This window comes from Leptodactylus fuscus, chromosome 1, assembly GCF_031893055.1.
Source record: "Leptodactylus fuscus isolate aLepFus1 chromosome 1, aLepFus1.hap2, whole genome shotgun sequence".
Classification (NCBI taxonomy): Eukaryota; Metazoa; Chordata; class Amphibia; order Anura; family Leptodactylidae; genus Leptodactylus; species Leptodactylus fuscus.
In genome coordinates this window covers 352448604-352466362 of record NC_134265.1, presented here as the reverse complement: position 1 = coordinate 352466362, position 17759 = coordinate 352448604, and the positions used below count along the sequence as shown (strand labels likewise).

Genomic DNA, 17759 nt, shown 5'->3' with positions numbered 1-17759 from the left:
GAGCTTGCGCCGCACACAGAGCACGGCGTCTTACAAGGAGGGGGGTTGTTGTGGCTTTGCGGAGCAGTGTACTTGGCAGAGCGCCATACACGTTAGTCTGTGTATAGATGTGGCATAACATACGCTTACTGTCATGTATATACACACCTCGGTTGTTGGCGCACACCTATATCTATAGGCCCCTGCAGACATGAATATTCATACACAGCTGTCATGTTATACAGCGCTGGATGTGACGTCGCACTTTATCTCGGCACAGTTCAATCATTAGACATGGCGGGCTGGGTCACCTCATTTACTAAGGGAGTGCTCCGATACACATCTGTATGAGGAAGGGTGTTGTCATACAGAGGGCAGGGCCGTATCATGTCTGCGCCCAACATGAAGGCCTTCTAAATAGACATGACGGTAACAGAAGTAAAAACCATGGGGTCAGCTCTGCCCTGACATTTTGGGCGACATGCGTCAGCAGCTACTCATTGTGTTATTGCAATAAGCAGCTGCCGATACTTTTTATTCACCTGTCCTGGCCGCCCTCCGCTGCCTCCTCTAGGCGGCGCTACACTGACGTCACAACGCTGAAGGACTCCTGGACACTATGTACAGTGTCTCAGCCTTCTTCAGCACTGGCAACAGCGCATCCTAGAGGCAGCAGCGGAGGGCAGCCAGGACTTTAGCATGGACAGGTGAGTAAAAAGTATCGGCCACTACTCTGTGTGTGTGGGCGGCGAGATAACAGGGGTCATATACTGTGGACATTAAAAAGGGGGGTTATATACTCAAAAAAAAAAAAAAAATTTCGTAAAAAAGTCAGGATAGTATTAAATACCTAAACTAAAGCAAAAACCCGACCACTAAACTTTAGCAAAAATAGTAAATTTTATTATCATAAAATACACAAACAACTACACAACATAAATAACGAACATTGGAGGAATGGAAGTACCCACAAAAAATGAGCTGGTGATCCGGTGGTACATAGAATTACAATAAATAGGTTGGAATACCAAATATACGTGAACACACATATATATACCCCACATGTATATAACATGAATATATAAACAGAGTGAAGAAAGAGCCTGTGTATGTGTGAGAAAAGTAATAATTCATCACAACACTGCAATATATCACTCATATACGAACAAGGAAACATTCAAATGGAGTCTATGTAAAAAAGGATGCCCATAAAGTGAAAAATACTATTCACACAAGTATAAAGGTATAAATGGAACCCCCTGTGAATAAGTTACCTATACCACACTGAAAGACCAGCTCACGCCCGACGCGCGTTTCGCTCCATGATCTCGTACGGCGGCCATCTTGGTGGTCCCCTTGGCGATGGCCATCTTGGAGGGGGCACGTTGTATATATGTGGATGTGATGGTCTATCTACGATGGCGCATGCGCGATACACTTATGGTCCGCCATTTTCTGAGCGTTTCATTTGAATGGCCACGCTAAGATTAGGAAGGTCGTTATGCAGGTATATGTTTTTATCAAACACAGATGGTTTTTTACAGGTGTCCTCTATTAGCGACTCTTTAAATACTCACCATTGTCCCTTGACGAAGCTCCGGATGGAGCGAAACGCGCGTCGGGCGTGAGCTGGTCTTTCAGTGTGGTATAGGTAACTTATTCACAGGGGGTTCCATTTATACCTTTATACTTGTGTGAATAGTATTTTTCACTTTATGGGCATCCTTTTTTACATAGACTCCATTTGAATGTTTCCTTGTTCGTATATGAGTGATATATTGCAGTGTTGTGATGAATTATTACTTTTCTCACACATACACAGGCTCTTTCTTCACTCTGTTTATATATTCATGTTATATACATGTGGGGTATATATATGTGTGTTCACGTATATTTGGTATTCCAACCTATTTATTGTAATTTTATGTACCACCGGATCACCAGCTCATTTTTTGTGGGTACTTCCATTCCTCCAATGTTCGTTATTTATGTTGTGTAGTTGTTTGTGTATTTTATGATAATAAAATTTACTATTTTTGCTAAAGTTTAGTGGTCGGGTTTTTGCTTTAGTTTAGGGGGTTATATACTGTATGAGGGGTTAGAAAAGGTGTCATAAACTTTAAGGCCATAAATAAGGGAATCATATGCTTGGGGGGAGGGGTAAGAAAAGGGGTTGATGTACTGTGAGGAACAGAAAATGGGGTCACTGTGTGAGGGCTCAGAAATATAATACATATAATAATAGAAATAACTATCTAAAATATAACTTTTTTTTTAGAGTTACAAATATTACAAAAATTATGGATATTTCTAGATGTAGCACGCGGTTAAGCTATGTTTTTTACGAATTTTGACACATCAAGCTTAAAAAGATAGCCATCACTGGCTTAGTGTAATCATATAGCTAGATGTTGTACTGATCGTGAGTTACATCCTGTATTATACTCCAGAGCTGCGCTCACTATTCTGCTGCTACAGTCACTGTGTACATACATTACATTACTTATCCTGTGTTATACTCCAGAGCTGCGCTCACTATTCTGCTGGTGCAGTCACTGTGTACATACATTACATTACTTATCCTGTATTATACTCCAGAGCTGCACTCACTATTCTGCTGCTACAGTCACTGTGTACATACATTACATTACTTATCCTGTATTATACTCCAGAGCTGCACTCACTATTCTGCTGCTACAGTCACTGTGTACATACATTACATTACTTATCCTGTACTGATCCTGAGTTACATCCTGTAATATACTCCAGAGCTGCACTCACTATTCTGCTGCTACAGTCACTGTGTACATACATTACATTACTTATCCTGTACTGATCCTGAGTTACATCCTGTATTATACTCCAGAGCTGCGCTCACTATTCTGCTGGTACAGTCACTGTGTACATACATTACATTACTTATCCTGTACTGATCCTGAGTTACATCCTGTATTATACTCCAGAGCTGCGCTCACTATTCTGCTGGTGCACTCACTGTGTACATACATTACATTACTTATCCTGTACTGATCCTGAGTTGTAGTTGCCACCCCCATTGACATGGACCAGATATAGGACCCCAGGTCTGTCCTATGTAAACGCCGGCTTGGACATATCACTGGTCATCTATACACGTTCCTTCACCTCTGTATTGTATGTAAAGATGCGACATAATATAGCCTTATGATTTACATATATTAGAGTGACTGTACACACTTGATACATAAAAAAACCCTTCAAAAATAAGGAATAGATAAATTATCCTGTTTATGACTAGACCTGTTCTGAGCCTTTAGTAATGTAAATGTTCACCGCCCTTTAAGAGCGTGCAGGTTTTTTTTTTCCTTTTCCCCCTATGGTACATGCGCTTTGAATATGTCAGGGGTGTGACTCCAAATTAAGTCCTCTGTGGTCTACAATATTGACAATGAAGAGTCTTCCTGGGGGTGTAGTAATTGTGTTCATGACATTAGTTGGCGGTTTGCTGCAGGTTATCTATATTGCTGAATAGTTATGACCACACCGTGTAGTCATTGTCCGACCTCTGATGATCTGCTTCTTCTTTCCAGCCCCAACACTGTGCTGCGTCTCCGCTTCAACCACTTTGCCACAGAGTGCAGCTGGGATCACCTATATGTCTACGATGGAGACTCCATATACGCCCCCCTGGTCGCTGCATTCAGGTAAGTGCAGGTAGTTTTTTCCTCTAATATAGGTAAGGCATGTAAAAGTAACATGTATAACAGTGGTTATACCGCCATCTCCCATCCCTGACCATGTATAAAGTAATACATTGCATTAGTAAGGGGGAGTATTATATTTGTTACATTTTTGTACATTAGGCAGTATTATACTGGTAGTAGTTATATTCTTGTACATAGGAGCAGTATTATTGTAGTTATATTCTTGTACATAGGAGCAGTATTATTGTAGTTATATTCTTGTACATAGGAGCAGTATTATTGTAGTTATATTCTTGTACATAGGAGCAGTATTATAGTAGTTATATTCTTGTACATAGGAGTAGTATTATAGTAGTTATATTCTTGTACATAGGAGGTAGTATTATAGTAGTTATATTCTTGTACATAGTAGTATTATAGTAGTTATTTTCTTGTAGATAGGAGGTAGTATTATAGTAGTTATATTCTTGTATATAGGAGGTAGTATTATAGTAGTTATATTCTTAGACATAGGAGGTAGTATTATAGTAGTTATATTCTTGTACATAGGAGTAGTATTATAGTACTTATATTCTTGTACATAGGAGCACTATTATAGTAGTTATATTCTTGTACATAGGAGCAGTTTTATAGTAGTTATATTCTTGTACATAGGAGGTAGTATTATAGTAGTTATATATTCTTGTACATAGGTGGTAGTATTATAGTAGGTATATTCTTGTATATAGGAGGTAGTATTATAGTAGTTATATTCTTATACAAAGGAGGTAGTATTATAGTAGTTATATTCTTGTACATAGGAGCAGTATTATAGTAGTTATATTCTTATACATAGGAGCAGTATTATAGCAGTTATATTCTTGTACATAGGAGCAGTATTATAGTAGTTATATTCTTGTACATAGGAGCAGTATTGTAGTAGTTATATCCTTGTACATAGGAGTAGTATTATAGTAGTTATATCCTTGTACATAGGAGTAGTATTATAGTAGTTATATTCTTGTACATAGGAGTAGTATTATAGTAGTTATATTCTTGTACATAGGAGTAGTATTATAGTAGTTATATTCTTGTACATAGGAGGTAGTATTATAGTAGTTATATACTTGTACATAGGAGGTAGTATTATAGTAGTTCTATTCTTGTACATAGGAGCAGTATTAGAGTAGTTATATTCTTATACATAGGAGCAGTATTATAATAGTTATATTCTTGTTCATAGGAGCAGTATTATAGTAGTTATATTCTTGTACATAGGAGCAGTATTATAGTAGTTATATTCTTGTACATAGGAGCAGTATTATAGTAGTTATATTCTTGTACATAGGAGGTAGTATTATAGTAGTTATATTCTTGTACATAGGAGCAGTATTATAGTAGTTATATTCTAATATATTGGAGGTAGTATTATAGTAGTTATATTCTTGTACATAGGGGTAGTATTATAGTAGTTATATTCTTGTACATAGTAGTATTATAGTAGCTATTTTCTTGTACATAGGAGCAGTATTATAGCAGTTATATTCTTGTACATAGGAGCAGTATTATAGTAGTTATATTCTTACACATAGGAGGTAGTATTATAGTAGTTATATTCTTGTACATAGGAGCAGTATTATAGTAGTTATATTCTTGTACATAGGAGTAGTATTATAGTAGTTATATTCTTACACATAGGAGGTAGTATTATAGTAGTTATATTCTTGTACATAGGAGCAGTATTATAGTAGTTATATTCTTGTACATAGGAGCAGTATTATAGTAGTTATATTCTTGTATATAGGAGCAGTATTATAGTAGTTATATTCTTGTACATAGGAGCAGTATTATAGTAGTTATATTCTTGTACATAGGAGTAGTATTATAGTAGTTATATTCTTGTATATAGGAGCAGTATTATAGTAGTTATATTCTTGTACATAGGAGCAGTATTATAGTAGTTATATTCCTGTACATAGGAGCAGTATTATAGTAGTTATATTCCTGTACATATGAGACAGTATTATAGTAGTTATATTCTTGTACATAGGAGCAGTATTATAGTAGTTATATTCTTGTATATAGGAGCAGTATTATAGTAGTTATAATCTTGTACATAGGAGTAGTATTATAGTAGTTATATTCTTGTACATAGTAGGTAGTATTATAGTAGTTATATTCTTGTACATAGGAGCAGTATTATAGTAGTTACATTCTTGTACATAGGAGCAGTATTATAGTAGTTATATTCTTGTATATAGGAGCAGTATTATAGTAGTTATATTCTTGTACATAGTAGGTAGTATTATAGTAGTTATATTCTTGTACATAGGAGCAGTATTATTGTAGTTATATTCTTGTACATAGGAGCAGTATTATTGTAGTTATATTCTTGTACATAGGAGCAGTATTATAGTAGTTATATTCTTGTACATAGGAGTAGTATTATAGTAGTTATATTCTTGTACATAGGAGGTAGTATTATAGTAGTTATATTCTTGTACATAGTAGTATTATAGTAGTTATTTTCTTGTAGATAGGAGGTAGTATTATAGTAGTTATATTCTTGTATATAGGAGGTAGTATTATAGTAGTTATATTCTTAGACATAGGAGGTAGTATTATAGTAGTTATATTCTTGTACATAGGAGTAGTATTATAGTACTTATATTCTTGTACATAGGAGCACTATTATAGTAGTTATATTCTTGTACATAGGAGCAGTTTTATAGTAGTTATATTCTTGTACATAGGAGGTAGTATTATAGTAGTTATATATTCTTGTACATAGGTGGTAGTATTATAGTAGGTATATTCTTGTATATAGGAGGTAGTATTATAGTAGTTATATTCTTATACAAAGGAGGTAGTATTATAGTAGTTATATTCTTGTACATAGGAGCAGTATTATAGTAGTTATATTCTTATACATAGGAGCAGTATTATAGCAGTTATATTCTTGTACATAGGAGCAGTATTATAGTAGTTATATTCTTGTACATAGGAGCAGTATTGTAGTAGTTATATCCTTGTACATAGGAGTAGTATTATAGTAGTTATATCCTTGTACATAGGAGTAGTATTATAGTAGTTATATTCTTGTACATAGGAGTAGTATTATAGTAGTTATATTCTTGTACATAGGAGTAGTATTATAGTAGTTATATTCTTGTACATAGGAGGTAGTATTATAGTAGTTATATACTTGTACATAGGAGGTAGTATTATAGTAGTTCTATTCTTGTACATAGGAGCAGTATTAGAGTAGTTATATTCTTATACATAGGAGCAGTATTATAATAGTTATATTCTTGTTCATAGGAGCAGTATTATAGTAGTTATATTCTTGTACATAGGAGCAGTATTGTAGTAGTTATATCCTTGTACATAGGAGTAGTATTATAGTAGTTATATCCTTGTACATAGGAGTAGTATTATAGTAGTTATATTCTTGTACATAGGAGTAGTATTATAGTAGTTATATTCTTGTACATAGGAGTAGTATTATAGTAGTTATATTCTTGTACATAGGAGGTAGTATTATAGTAGTTATATACTTGTACATAGGAGGTAGTATTATAGTAGTTCTATTCTTGTACATAGGAGCAGTATTAGAGTAGTTATATTCTTATACATAGGAGCAGTATTATAATAGTTATATTCTTGTTCATAGGAGCAGTATTATAGTAGTTATATTCTTGTACATAGGAGCAGTATTATAGTAGTTATATTCTTGTACATAGGAGCAGTATTATAGTAGTTATATTCTTGTACATAGGAGGTAGTATTATAGTAGTTATATTCTTGTACATAGGAGCAGTATTATAGTTGTTATATTCTTGTACATAGGAGCAGTATTATAGTAGTTATATTCTTGTACATAGGAGGTAGTATTATAGTAGTTATATTCTAATATATTGGAGGTAGTATTATAGTAGTTATATTCTTGTACATAGGGGTAGTATTATAGTAGTTATATTCTTGTACATAGTAGTATTATAGTAGCTATTTTCTTGTACATAGGAGCAGTATTATAGCAGTTATATTCTTGTACATAGGAGCAGTATTATAGTAGTTATATTCTTACACATAGGAGGTAGTATTATAGTAGTTATATTCTTGTACATAGGAGCAGTATTATAGTAGTTATATTCTTGTACATAGGAGTAGTATTATAGTAGTTATATTCTTACACATAGGAGGTAGTATTATAGTAGTTATATTCTTGTACATAGGAGCAGTATTATAGTAGTTATATTCTTGTACATAGGAGCAGTATTATAGTAGTTATATTCTTGTATATAGGAGCAGTATTATAGTAGTTATATTCTTGTACATAGGAGCAGTATTATAGTAGTTATATTCTTGTACATAGGAGTAGTATTATAGTAGTTATATTCTTGTATATAGGAGCAGTATTATAGTAGTTATATTCTTGTACATAGGAGCAGTATTATAGTAGTTATATTCCTGTACATAGGAGCAGTATTATAGTAGTTATATTCCTGTACATATGAGACAGTATTATAGTAGTTATATTCTTGTACATAGGAGCAGTATTATAGTAGTTATATTCTTGTATATAGGAGCAGTATTATAGTAGTTATAATCTTGTACATAGGAGTAGTATTATAGTAGTTATATTCTTGTACATAGTAGGTAGTATTATAGTAGTTATATTCTTGTACATAGGAGCAGTATTATAGTAGTTACATTCTTGTACATAGGAGCAGTATTATAGTAGTTATATTCTTGTATATAGGAGCAGTATTATAGTAGTTATATTCTTGTACATAGTAGGTAGTATTATAGTAGTTATATTCTTGTACATAGGAGCAGTATTATTGTAGTTATATTCTTGTACATAGGAGCAGTATTATTGTAGTTATATTCTTGTACATAGGAGCAGTATTATAGTAGTTATATTCTTGTACATAGGAGTAGTATTATAGTAGTTATATTCTTGTACATAGGAGGTAGTATTATAGTAGTTATATTCTTGTACATAGTAGTATTATAGTAGTTATTTTCTTGTAGATAGGAGGTAGTATTATAGTAGTTATATTCTTGTATATAGGAGGTAGTATTATAGTAGTTATATTCTTAGACATAGGAGGTAGTATTATAGTAGTTATATTCTTGTACATAGGAGTAGTATTATAGTACTTATATTCTTGTACATAGGAGCACTATTATAGTAGTTATATTCTTGTACATAGGAGCAGTTTTATAGTAGTTATATTCTTGTACATAGGAGGTAGTATTATAGTAGTTATATATTCTTGTACATAGGTGGTAGTATTATAGTAGGTATATTCTTGTATATAGGAGGTAGTATTATAGTAGTTATATTCTTATACAAAGGAGGTAGTATTATAGTAGTTATATTCTTGTACATAGGAGCAGTATTATAGTAGTTATATTCTTATACATAGGAGCAGTATTATAGCAGTTATATTCTTGTACATAGGAGCAGTATTATAGTAGTTATATTCTTGTACATAGGAGCAGTATTGTAGTAGTTATATCCTTGTACATAGGAGTAGTATTATAGTAGTTATATCCTTGTACATAGGAGTAGTATTATAGTAGTTATATTCTTGTACATAGGAGTAGTATTATAGTAGTTATATTCTTGTACATAGGAGTAGTATTATAGTAGTTATATTCTTGTACATAGGAGGTAGTATTATAGTAGTTATATACTTGTACATAGGAGGTAGTATTATAGTAGTTCTATTCTTGTACATAGGAGCAGTATTATAGTAGTTATATTCTTGTTCATAGGAGCAGTATTATAGTAGTTATATTCTTGTACATAGGAGGTAGTATTATAGTAGTTATATTCTTGTACATAGGAGCAGTATTATAGTTGTTATATTCTTGTACATAGGAGCAGTATTATAGTAGTTATATTCTTGTACATAGGAGGTAGTATTATAGTAGTTATATTCTAATATATTGGAGGTAGTATTATAGTAGTTATATTCTTGTACATAGGGGTAGTATTATAGTAGTTATATTCTTGTACATAGTAGTATTATAGTAGCTATTTTCTTGTACATAGGAGCAGTATTATAGCAGTTATATTCTTGTACATAGGAGCAGTATTATAGTAGTTATATTCTTACACATAGGAGGTAGTATTATAGTAGTTATATTCTTGTACATAGGAGCAGTATTATAGTAGTTATATTCTTGTACATAGGAGTAGTATTATAGTAGTTATATTCTTACACATAGGAGGTAGTATTATAGTAGTTATATTCTTGTACATAGGAGCAGTATTATAGTAGTTATATTCTTGTACATAGGAGCAGTATTATAGTAGTTATATTCTTGTATATAGGAGCAGTATTATAGTAGTTATATTCTTGTACATAGGAGCAGTATTATAGTAGTTATATTCTTGTACATAGGAGTAGTATTATAGTAGTTATATTCTTGTATATAGGAGCAGTATTATAGTAGTTATATTCTTGTACATAGGAGCAGTATTATAGTAGTTATATTCCTGTACATAGGAGCAGTATTATAGTAGTTATATTCCTGTACATATGAGACAGTATTATAGTAGTTATATTCTTGTACATAGGAGCAGTATTATAGTAGTTATATTCTTGTATATAGGAGCAGTATTATAGTAGTTATAATCTTGTACATAGGAGTAGTATTATAGTAGTTATATTCTTGTACATAGTAGGTAGTATTATAGTAGTTATATTCTTGTACATAGGAGCAGTATTATAGTAGTTACATTCTTGTACATAGGAGCAGTATTATAGTAGTTATATTCTTGTATATAGGAGCAGTATTATAGTAGTTATATTCTTGTACATAGTAGGTAGTATTATAGTAGTTATATTCTTGTACATAGGAGCAGTATTATAGTAGTTATATTCTTGTACATAGGAGCAGTATTATAGTAGTTATATTCTTGTACATAGGAGCAGTATTATAGTAGTTATATTCTTGTACATAGGAGCAGTATTATAGTAGATATATTCTTGTATATAGGAGCAGTATTATAGTAGTTATAATCTTGTACATAGGAGTAGTATTATAGTAGTTATATTCTTGTACATAGTAGGTAGTATTATAGTAGTTATATTCTTGTACATAGGAGCAGTATTATAGTAGTTACATTCTTGTACATAGGAGCAGTATTATAGTAGTTATATTCTTGTATATAGGAGCAGTATTATAGTAGTTATATTCTTGTACATAGTAGGTAGTATTATAGTAGTTATATTCTTGTACATAGGAGCAGTATTATAGTAGTTATATTCTTGTACATAGGAGCAGTATTATAGTAGTTATATTCTTGTACATAGGAGCAGTATTATAGTAGTTATATTCTTGTACATAGGAGCAGTATTATAGTAGTTATATTCTTGTACATAGGAGCAGTATTATAGTAGTTATATTCTTGTACATAGGAGCAGTATTATAGTAGATATGTTCTTGTACTTAGGAGTAGTATTATAGTAGTTATATTCTTGTATATAGGAGGCAGTATTATAGTAGATATATTCCTGTACATAGGAGCAGTATTATAGTAGTTATATTCCTGTACATAGGAGCAGTATTATAGTAGTTATATTCCTGTATATATGAGACAGTATTATAGTAGTGGTAGACTTGTCTATCATGGGTCTTTATATAGCAGACACTTATTATTCTGGCTGACCACACTATCTCATTGTGTCTCCTTCCTTCATGTTCTGACATTTTCTCCCGTCTTGTATGTAAACATGTAGCTGGCGTGGTTTGGCACGTGTCCTGTGTTCACTACTCCGCGCTCTCACCTACCTGTGTTTGCTCACCTAAGCACTTGTTAATTCCTACTTTACCCTGGATAGCGGCCAAGTGTAGTAATGTCACCCACTCTGCGCCGCTCCTTCTGGTTTCAGATGCCACATTACACTGCATTCTAGTGACTCATTAGTCATTAATGGGATTAACTAGCCACATGTTAGTCACAGGGATTCAGACAACCCGTCCATCAGATCACTTATTTTTGGAGACTGATCCCTGACCTGAGTTGTTATTTTCAGCACAGTATACTTTCTTAGCTCTCCATGATTCTGCAATTATCACATTTCCTTATTATTTCTCCATAAGTTTAGTTGCTGCTGCAGATGGTTGTGTTAGACACAGGTGAAAATAGATTTTGCTGCACACACTGTTTTGTGATCAAAGGAATATAGAGATTTATTTTACAATATAGTTAACGCCTTTTGACACAATGCAAAATATTGGCATAGAAAGACAGGCTAGATCAATTGGATATGACGTTTCGGTCCTTAGACCTTCATCAGACATGATCTAGTGTGGTAGCAGGATCAGTATAAGTGTCAAGGCATGAAGGTCTAAGGACCGAAACGTCATATCCAATTGATCTAGCCTGTCTTTCTATGCCAATATTTTGCATTGTGTCAAAAGGCGTTAACTATATTGTAAAATAAATCTCTATATTCCTTTGATCACAAAACAGTGTGTGCAGCAAAATCTATTTTCACTAGTATATTTGGGTCGAAGGACCTTTTTTCGCTAGCACCACATATAATTCTAGAGTGTGCGGTACCATTGACTTTTGTGTTACAGACACAGGACCGTGCTGAGGAGGAGCGATATGTCCGGTCTCTCTCCTCTTTCTTTTCATCCTCCACCACGTTTAGACTTCTTGAATGTGACTGAGATCACTATATTGTAGAATCCTGTGCTTGTCCTGTACATGGAGTGGATACAGTTGTATCTATTCTGGACAATGCTCTGTGAGCTCAATGCATCAGGTGCAGAAATCTGTCTCCTAGTTTGCTACAATAGGGGGGTATTTATAACACCGGCGTTCTGTACATTCTGGCGTAGATGCGTTAACAAATCCCAGTCCCCTTCCTAATGTATCAGTCCGGAGTCCGGGTGCCTGAGCTCACAGAGCATTGTTTGTGCTGATCCTAGGCCAAGATTTAGTGCGCTTAGACAGCGGATTCATTGCAATAGATGGAGCGATGCAACCCTATTAGTATGCAGAGCCCCCTGATAACTCCTGTAATATCCTGCGCGCCCAGCGGTGTCTTATGAGCCTCTCCATTTACTTATGTACCCGGCTATTTATACATGTGTTGTCTTAGCGATAACGAGAAGAAGCAGCGATTGTGGCCATGATGATGAGATGCCCATTAGTGCTGTTAATAACAGCAGTATACGCCCGTGTTCACACCACGTGCTGAGCCTGCTCTCTGTGCAGCAGCCGGGTCACAAATGGCTGCCCAAAACAAGGCTCACAATGCCTACGGATGCCCTCAGTCCTGCTTTGATCCGATCCCTTTTTTGCCCTTCTTTTCTTTGTTTTAGCAATCAGCTGTCATTTCCGATCGAGTCACGTCCACCTATAATACTTCCCTTGTAGCGGCCTCTACAGGACAGATGCAGTATTACACGTTGTCCATGTAACGTATTTCATGGGCTGGCTGGGTATTTATTCAGTGACTAGGGTGGAGATGATTTTTTTTTTTAAACTATAATTTTTATAAATTTTTCAAGAAAATATACAATAACAAAGAAGTTACATATACTCGAGTATAATCCGAATTGTTCTGCACAGTTTTTGTTCTGAAAAAGCCCCCCTCGAGTCAAGCAAAAAAAAAAAAAAATTATTTATTTTTTGTGAGGGGGGGGGGGGGTCTATGACCAGACACAATAGTAATGTATATATTCTCCCATAAAATAGTGAAAAAAGAAGCTTTAAAAAAATATAATAAAATAAACTACCGTATATACTCGCGTATAAGCCGACCCGAATATAAGCCGAGGCCCCTAATTTTACCACAAAAAACTGGGAAAACTTATTGACTCGAGTATAAGCCGAGGGGGGGAAATGCAGCAGCTACTGGAAAATTTCAAAAATTAAAATGGTCAGAGTTTTTGGGTGCAGTAGTTGCTGGGGAAGGGGAGGGGGTGTTTTGGTTGTCTGTCTGCCCCTTCCCTGAATTTGAGGACTGTTTTTTCTTCCCCCAGTTGGACTTCAGCCTGGCTGACTATAGGGGATCTGCAGTGCTCCTATTAACCCCTTCCCATGCAGATCCCCTATATTCAGTAGACCGGGCACTGTCAGACACAGGGAGACCTAATGTGTATGTGTGTCACAGTCATTTTCTACTTTTATATGTATTCTAGGGAAAGGAGGGATTTACAACTTTTTATTTTATTTTTTTGCACTATTTTATGGGAGATTCTATACATTAATAATGTGGCTGGTCATAGACACCCCCCCCCCCCTTTTTTTTTTTTTTTTCTTTTTCTTGCTGACTCGAGTATAAGCCAAGGGGGGCTTTTTCAGCACAAAAACTGAGGTGAAAAATTCGGCTTATACTCGAGTATATACGGTAAATAAGTTGTTAATCCCTCCTTTCCCTAGAATACATATAAAAAAAGTAGAAAATTACCGTGTAACACAAACACATTAGGTATCCCTGTGTCTGACAGTGCCCGGTCTACTGAATATAGGGGATCTGCAGTGCTCCTGTTCTGTCCCGTACGAAGCCCAACTGTGCTTTAACAAAATGCACCATCTGTCCGTAATGCATCCAGTCAGTAACCAGCGTGTTCAATGTCGGGGTGAAGTATCGAAAAGGCCTGAGCTCCAATGTCAAAGGATCAACCAAATCAGACCACGCCTACCCCATGGGTGCACCATGGAAGAAGAGAGTCCCCGCGGGAGAAGGTGGCTATAGAGAAACGAGAGCATTGAGGACGATCAAGGAGCTAATGACAATCGCTTGGAACACACATTCCATGTCTCCCCGGTGAACCTGATAGGTCCAAGAAGCGGAGTGGCAATCGAGCTGGGGGCGGGGGGAGCGGGTCTGTAAGAGAGCATTGGGATGGACTGGAGCCATCCAAAGCTTCTCCACCTCACCCCACTTAGTGTTAGCCTGTGGAGCTGCCCGGAACGGGATAACCCGAAGATGGGCCGCCCAGTAATACAACAACAAATTCAGGACAGCCAATCCTCCTTCTCCCTTGCCAGCGAGCATCACAGATCTGGGTATGCGATGACGTCTAGCGTTCCAGATACAATGGAGCACACTCTTCTGAAGAGACCGGGGTGGAAGATAGTATTATAGATAGTATGAACTGTATTCAAGTTTTTGGAATTTTTACAATCCCTATGTTAAGAATTTTTTTTACTACTATTGTATTTTGTTTTTTTGTTTTTTTCAGCGGACTTATTGTTCCGGAAGCTGAAAGCAACGAGACCGTTCCAGAAGTCTCCGTTATGTCTGGATATGCTCTCTTACATTTCTTCAGTGACGCGGCCTACAACCTGACCGGCTTTAATATCAGCTACAGGTAATGCATGCTTTGTATACGTAACTTTTATGTGCATCTATTTTTAGCAGCCATCGTTTAGTCACGGTGTCACTTAATCTTCTTAGAATTTCAGAGTCCATGCGCTCTTATCGTAATCCTTGGTCAGTTGTCTCCTGGTTCATTGCAATAAAACTACTTAAGAGGATCTTTCACCAACTCCAGTTTTTAGCATCTGTTAATAGTCGCCGCTCCCCTGATTCCGACACAGTTGGAATTTTTTCCTTAGCCCCCACCGTTCCTGAGCCATCAGTGTAGTTAGTTTGTGCCTGTTAGTCTAATTAGGCTTCTGCTATCGAGTGGGCGGTTCTAGACTACCTGCTGCAGCCAGGCCTAATTTGCATATTGGGTCGTGAACTTGTAGAAGTGATTGCTCAGGGACGGTAGGGGCTAGAGAAAAGATTCCAACTGCTCCAGAATCAGGGGAGCGGCGCCTATTGAAGGATGGAGAGTTGGAGTTGGTGAAAGGTTTCCTTTTAATCCGAAAATCTTTTTGATGCCTAATAGGACCTGGGGGTGTATTTGCGGCACATTAACTAATCCCCAAATCCTTACCCTTGTGAGATTGTCAGGTTAGGATGGATGTGTTGTGAATCCCCTCCCTTCCCCCCTTTTGCTGCAGCAGACTGACCTGCCTGTATTGTAGCCCCTTGATTGACACTTTGGTATGGAGGGTGTATATAGCAGATGCGTGTATACCCATTAGTTTAGAGGAATTTTTTTTTTTTTTATTGATCTTTGCCTCCCCTTCCGTATCAGTTCCTTTTTGTGTATGCAGCGTAAGCATCGAGATTGCAGACACGGCAGTAATGAGTAAGTGTCTTACTGACATCCCATCCAGACAGGAGCTTCTTAGTATCCTGAATTACTGCAGGCTGTTCAGATTATGGAGCTGATGTATGCACGAGTGTCAATGCAAGCTCATGTCACAGACAACCCAAGACCATAACAATTAACAACTGAAGAGTTTACAGGCATAGTATAGCGCCACCTGGTGTTCAAAGTATAGAGCAATGTACATGTCCTCCGATTGAGCTGAATACTAGTGGACGCACATGCTCAGTCACTCTCCCCACGGCCTGGTGCCCACTGCCATCTTCTGCCCAGTGATAGTCTTCACTAAGCTGCTGCTTCTAGCCCTGTACCGCAGAGCCCAGAGCGGCGTAGCCCTGCCCCGCCGAGCCGAGAGCGGCGTAGCCTTGTACCGCCGAGCCAAGAGCGGCGTAGCCCTGCACCGCAGAGCCAAGAGCGGCGTAGCCCTGTACCGCAGAGCCCAGAGCGGCGTAGCCCTGTACCGCAGAGCCCAGAGCGGCGTAGCCCTGTACCGCAGAGCCCAGAGCGGCGTAGCCCTGTACCGCAGAGCCCAGAGCGGCGTAGCCCTGTACCGCAGAGCCCAGAGCGGCGTAGCCCTGCACCGCAGAGCCCAGAGCGGCGTAGCCCTGCACCGCAGAGCCCAGAGCGGCGTAGCCCTGTAGCGCAGAGCCCAGAGCGGCGTAGCCCTGTACCGCAGAGCCCAGAGCGGCGTAGCCCTGTAGCGCAGAGCCCAGAGCGGCGTAGCCCTGTAGCGCAGAGCCCAGAGCGGCGTAGCCCTGTACCGCAGAGCCCAGAGCGGCGTAGCCCTGCACCGCCGAGCCGAGAGCGGCGTAGCCCTGCACCGCCGAGCCGAGAGCGGCGTAGCCCTGCACCGCCGAGCCGAGAGCGGCGTAGCCCTGTACCGCCGAGCCCAGAGCGGCGTAGCCCTGTACCGCCGAGCCCAGAGCGGCGTAGCCCTGTACCGCAGAGCCCAGAGCGGCGTAGCCCTGTAGCGCAGAGCCCAGAGCGGCGTAACCCTGTAGCGCAGAGCCGAGAGCGGCGTAGCCCTGTAGCGCAGAGCCGAGAGCGGCGTAGCCCTGTAGCGCAGAGCCGAGAGCGGCGTAGCCCTGTAGCGCAGAGCCGAGAGTGGCGTAGCTCTGTACCGCAAAACCGTGAGCGGCTTAGCCCTGTACTGCAGAGTTACAAATAGCGCTATTCACACTGCCTTTGCATGGACACTTACTATATTTACTTCTACCAGAGTGGTTAGAAGACTGACTGGGGATTGTATTGACTCCTGCCACAGGGAATAGGAGAATGATTGTGAACTATTTTAACAGCTGCCAGAGTGGGAAGGAGACTGACTGGGAACTTACTAGAGGTGGGAATATATATTCAGCTGCCAGAGTGGGAAGGAGACTGACTAAAGAACTTCTATTTACAGTTGCCTGAAGGAAAGGAGATTCCTTAGAGACCTTACTGTAGACCATTTTAAGTCTGCCAGAGGACGGAGGAGACTGACTCAGGAATGTCAAAGGGAACTACTCAGCGTTTACTGTGGTGTGACCCCTATTTAATATGTCCCAATAAGACAGCAGTTTTGGAAATGACTCAGAAATATTGTGCACCATCTAACCCTACAATGCTCATTTACCTTCCAGCATCGGCACGTGTCCCAACAACTGCTCAGGACGGGGGATCTGTATTCAGGGGAACGACAGCAGCAGCGTGTACTGTGACTGCTTCGATCAATGGAAGGGAGAGTCCTGTGACATCCCCTACTGCAGGGACAAATGTGGCTTCCCCGAGCGCGGAGTCTGCAACGTGAATGACACCAAAAGCTGCCACTGCAACGAGGGCTGGCAGGGTGAGCGCTGCGATGGAGAATTTACATCCAATGTAATCCAAGCTGAACTTCTAGGAGCGGATAATCTCTTGTTACAGTACTATGTT

General features: G+C 37.9%; 1 protein-coding gene across 1 annotated transcript in view; it reads left to right on the top strand.

Annotated features, from left to right (window-relative positions):
* The window catches only part of ATRN (attractin), a 106578-nt gene that overhangs the window by 20908 nt on the left and 67911 nt on the right, over nucleotides 1–17759 (top strand). The window contains exons 3-5 of the mRNA XM_075261777.1: nucleotides 3549–3662; nucleotides 14868–14996; nucleotides 17468–17673. Coding sequence (XP_075117878.1) covers nucleotides 3549–3662; nucleotides 14868–14996; nucleotides 17468–17673 — 449 coding nt within the window. The remainder of the gene's footprint in view (nucleotides 1–3548; nucleotides 3663–14867; nucleotides 14997–17467; nucleotides 17674–17759) is intronic.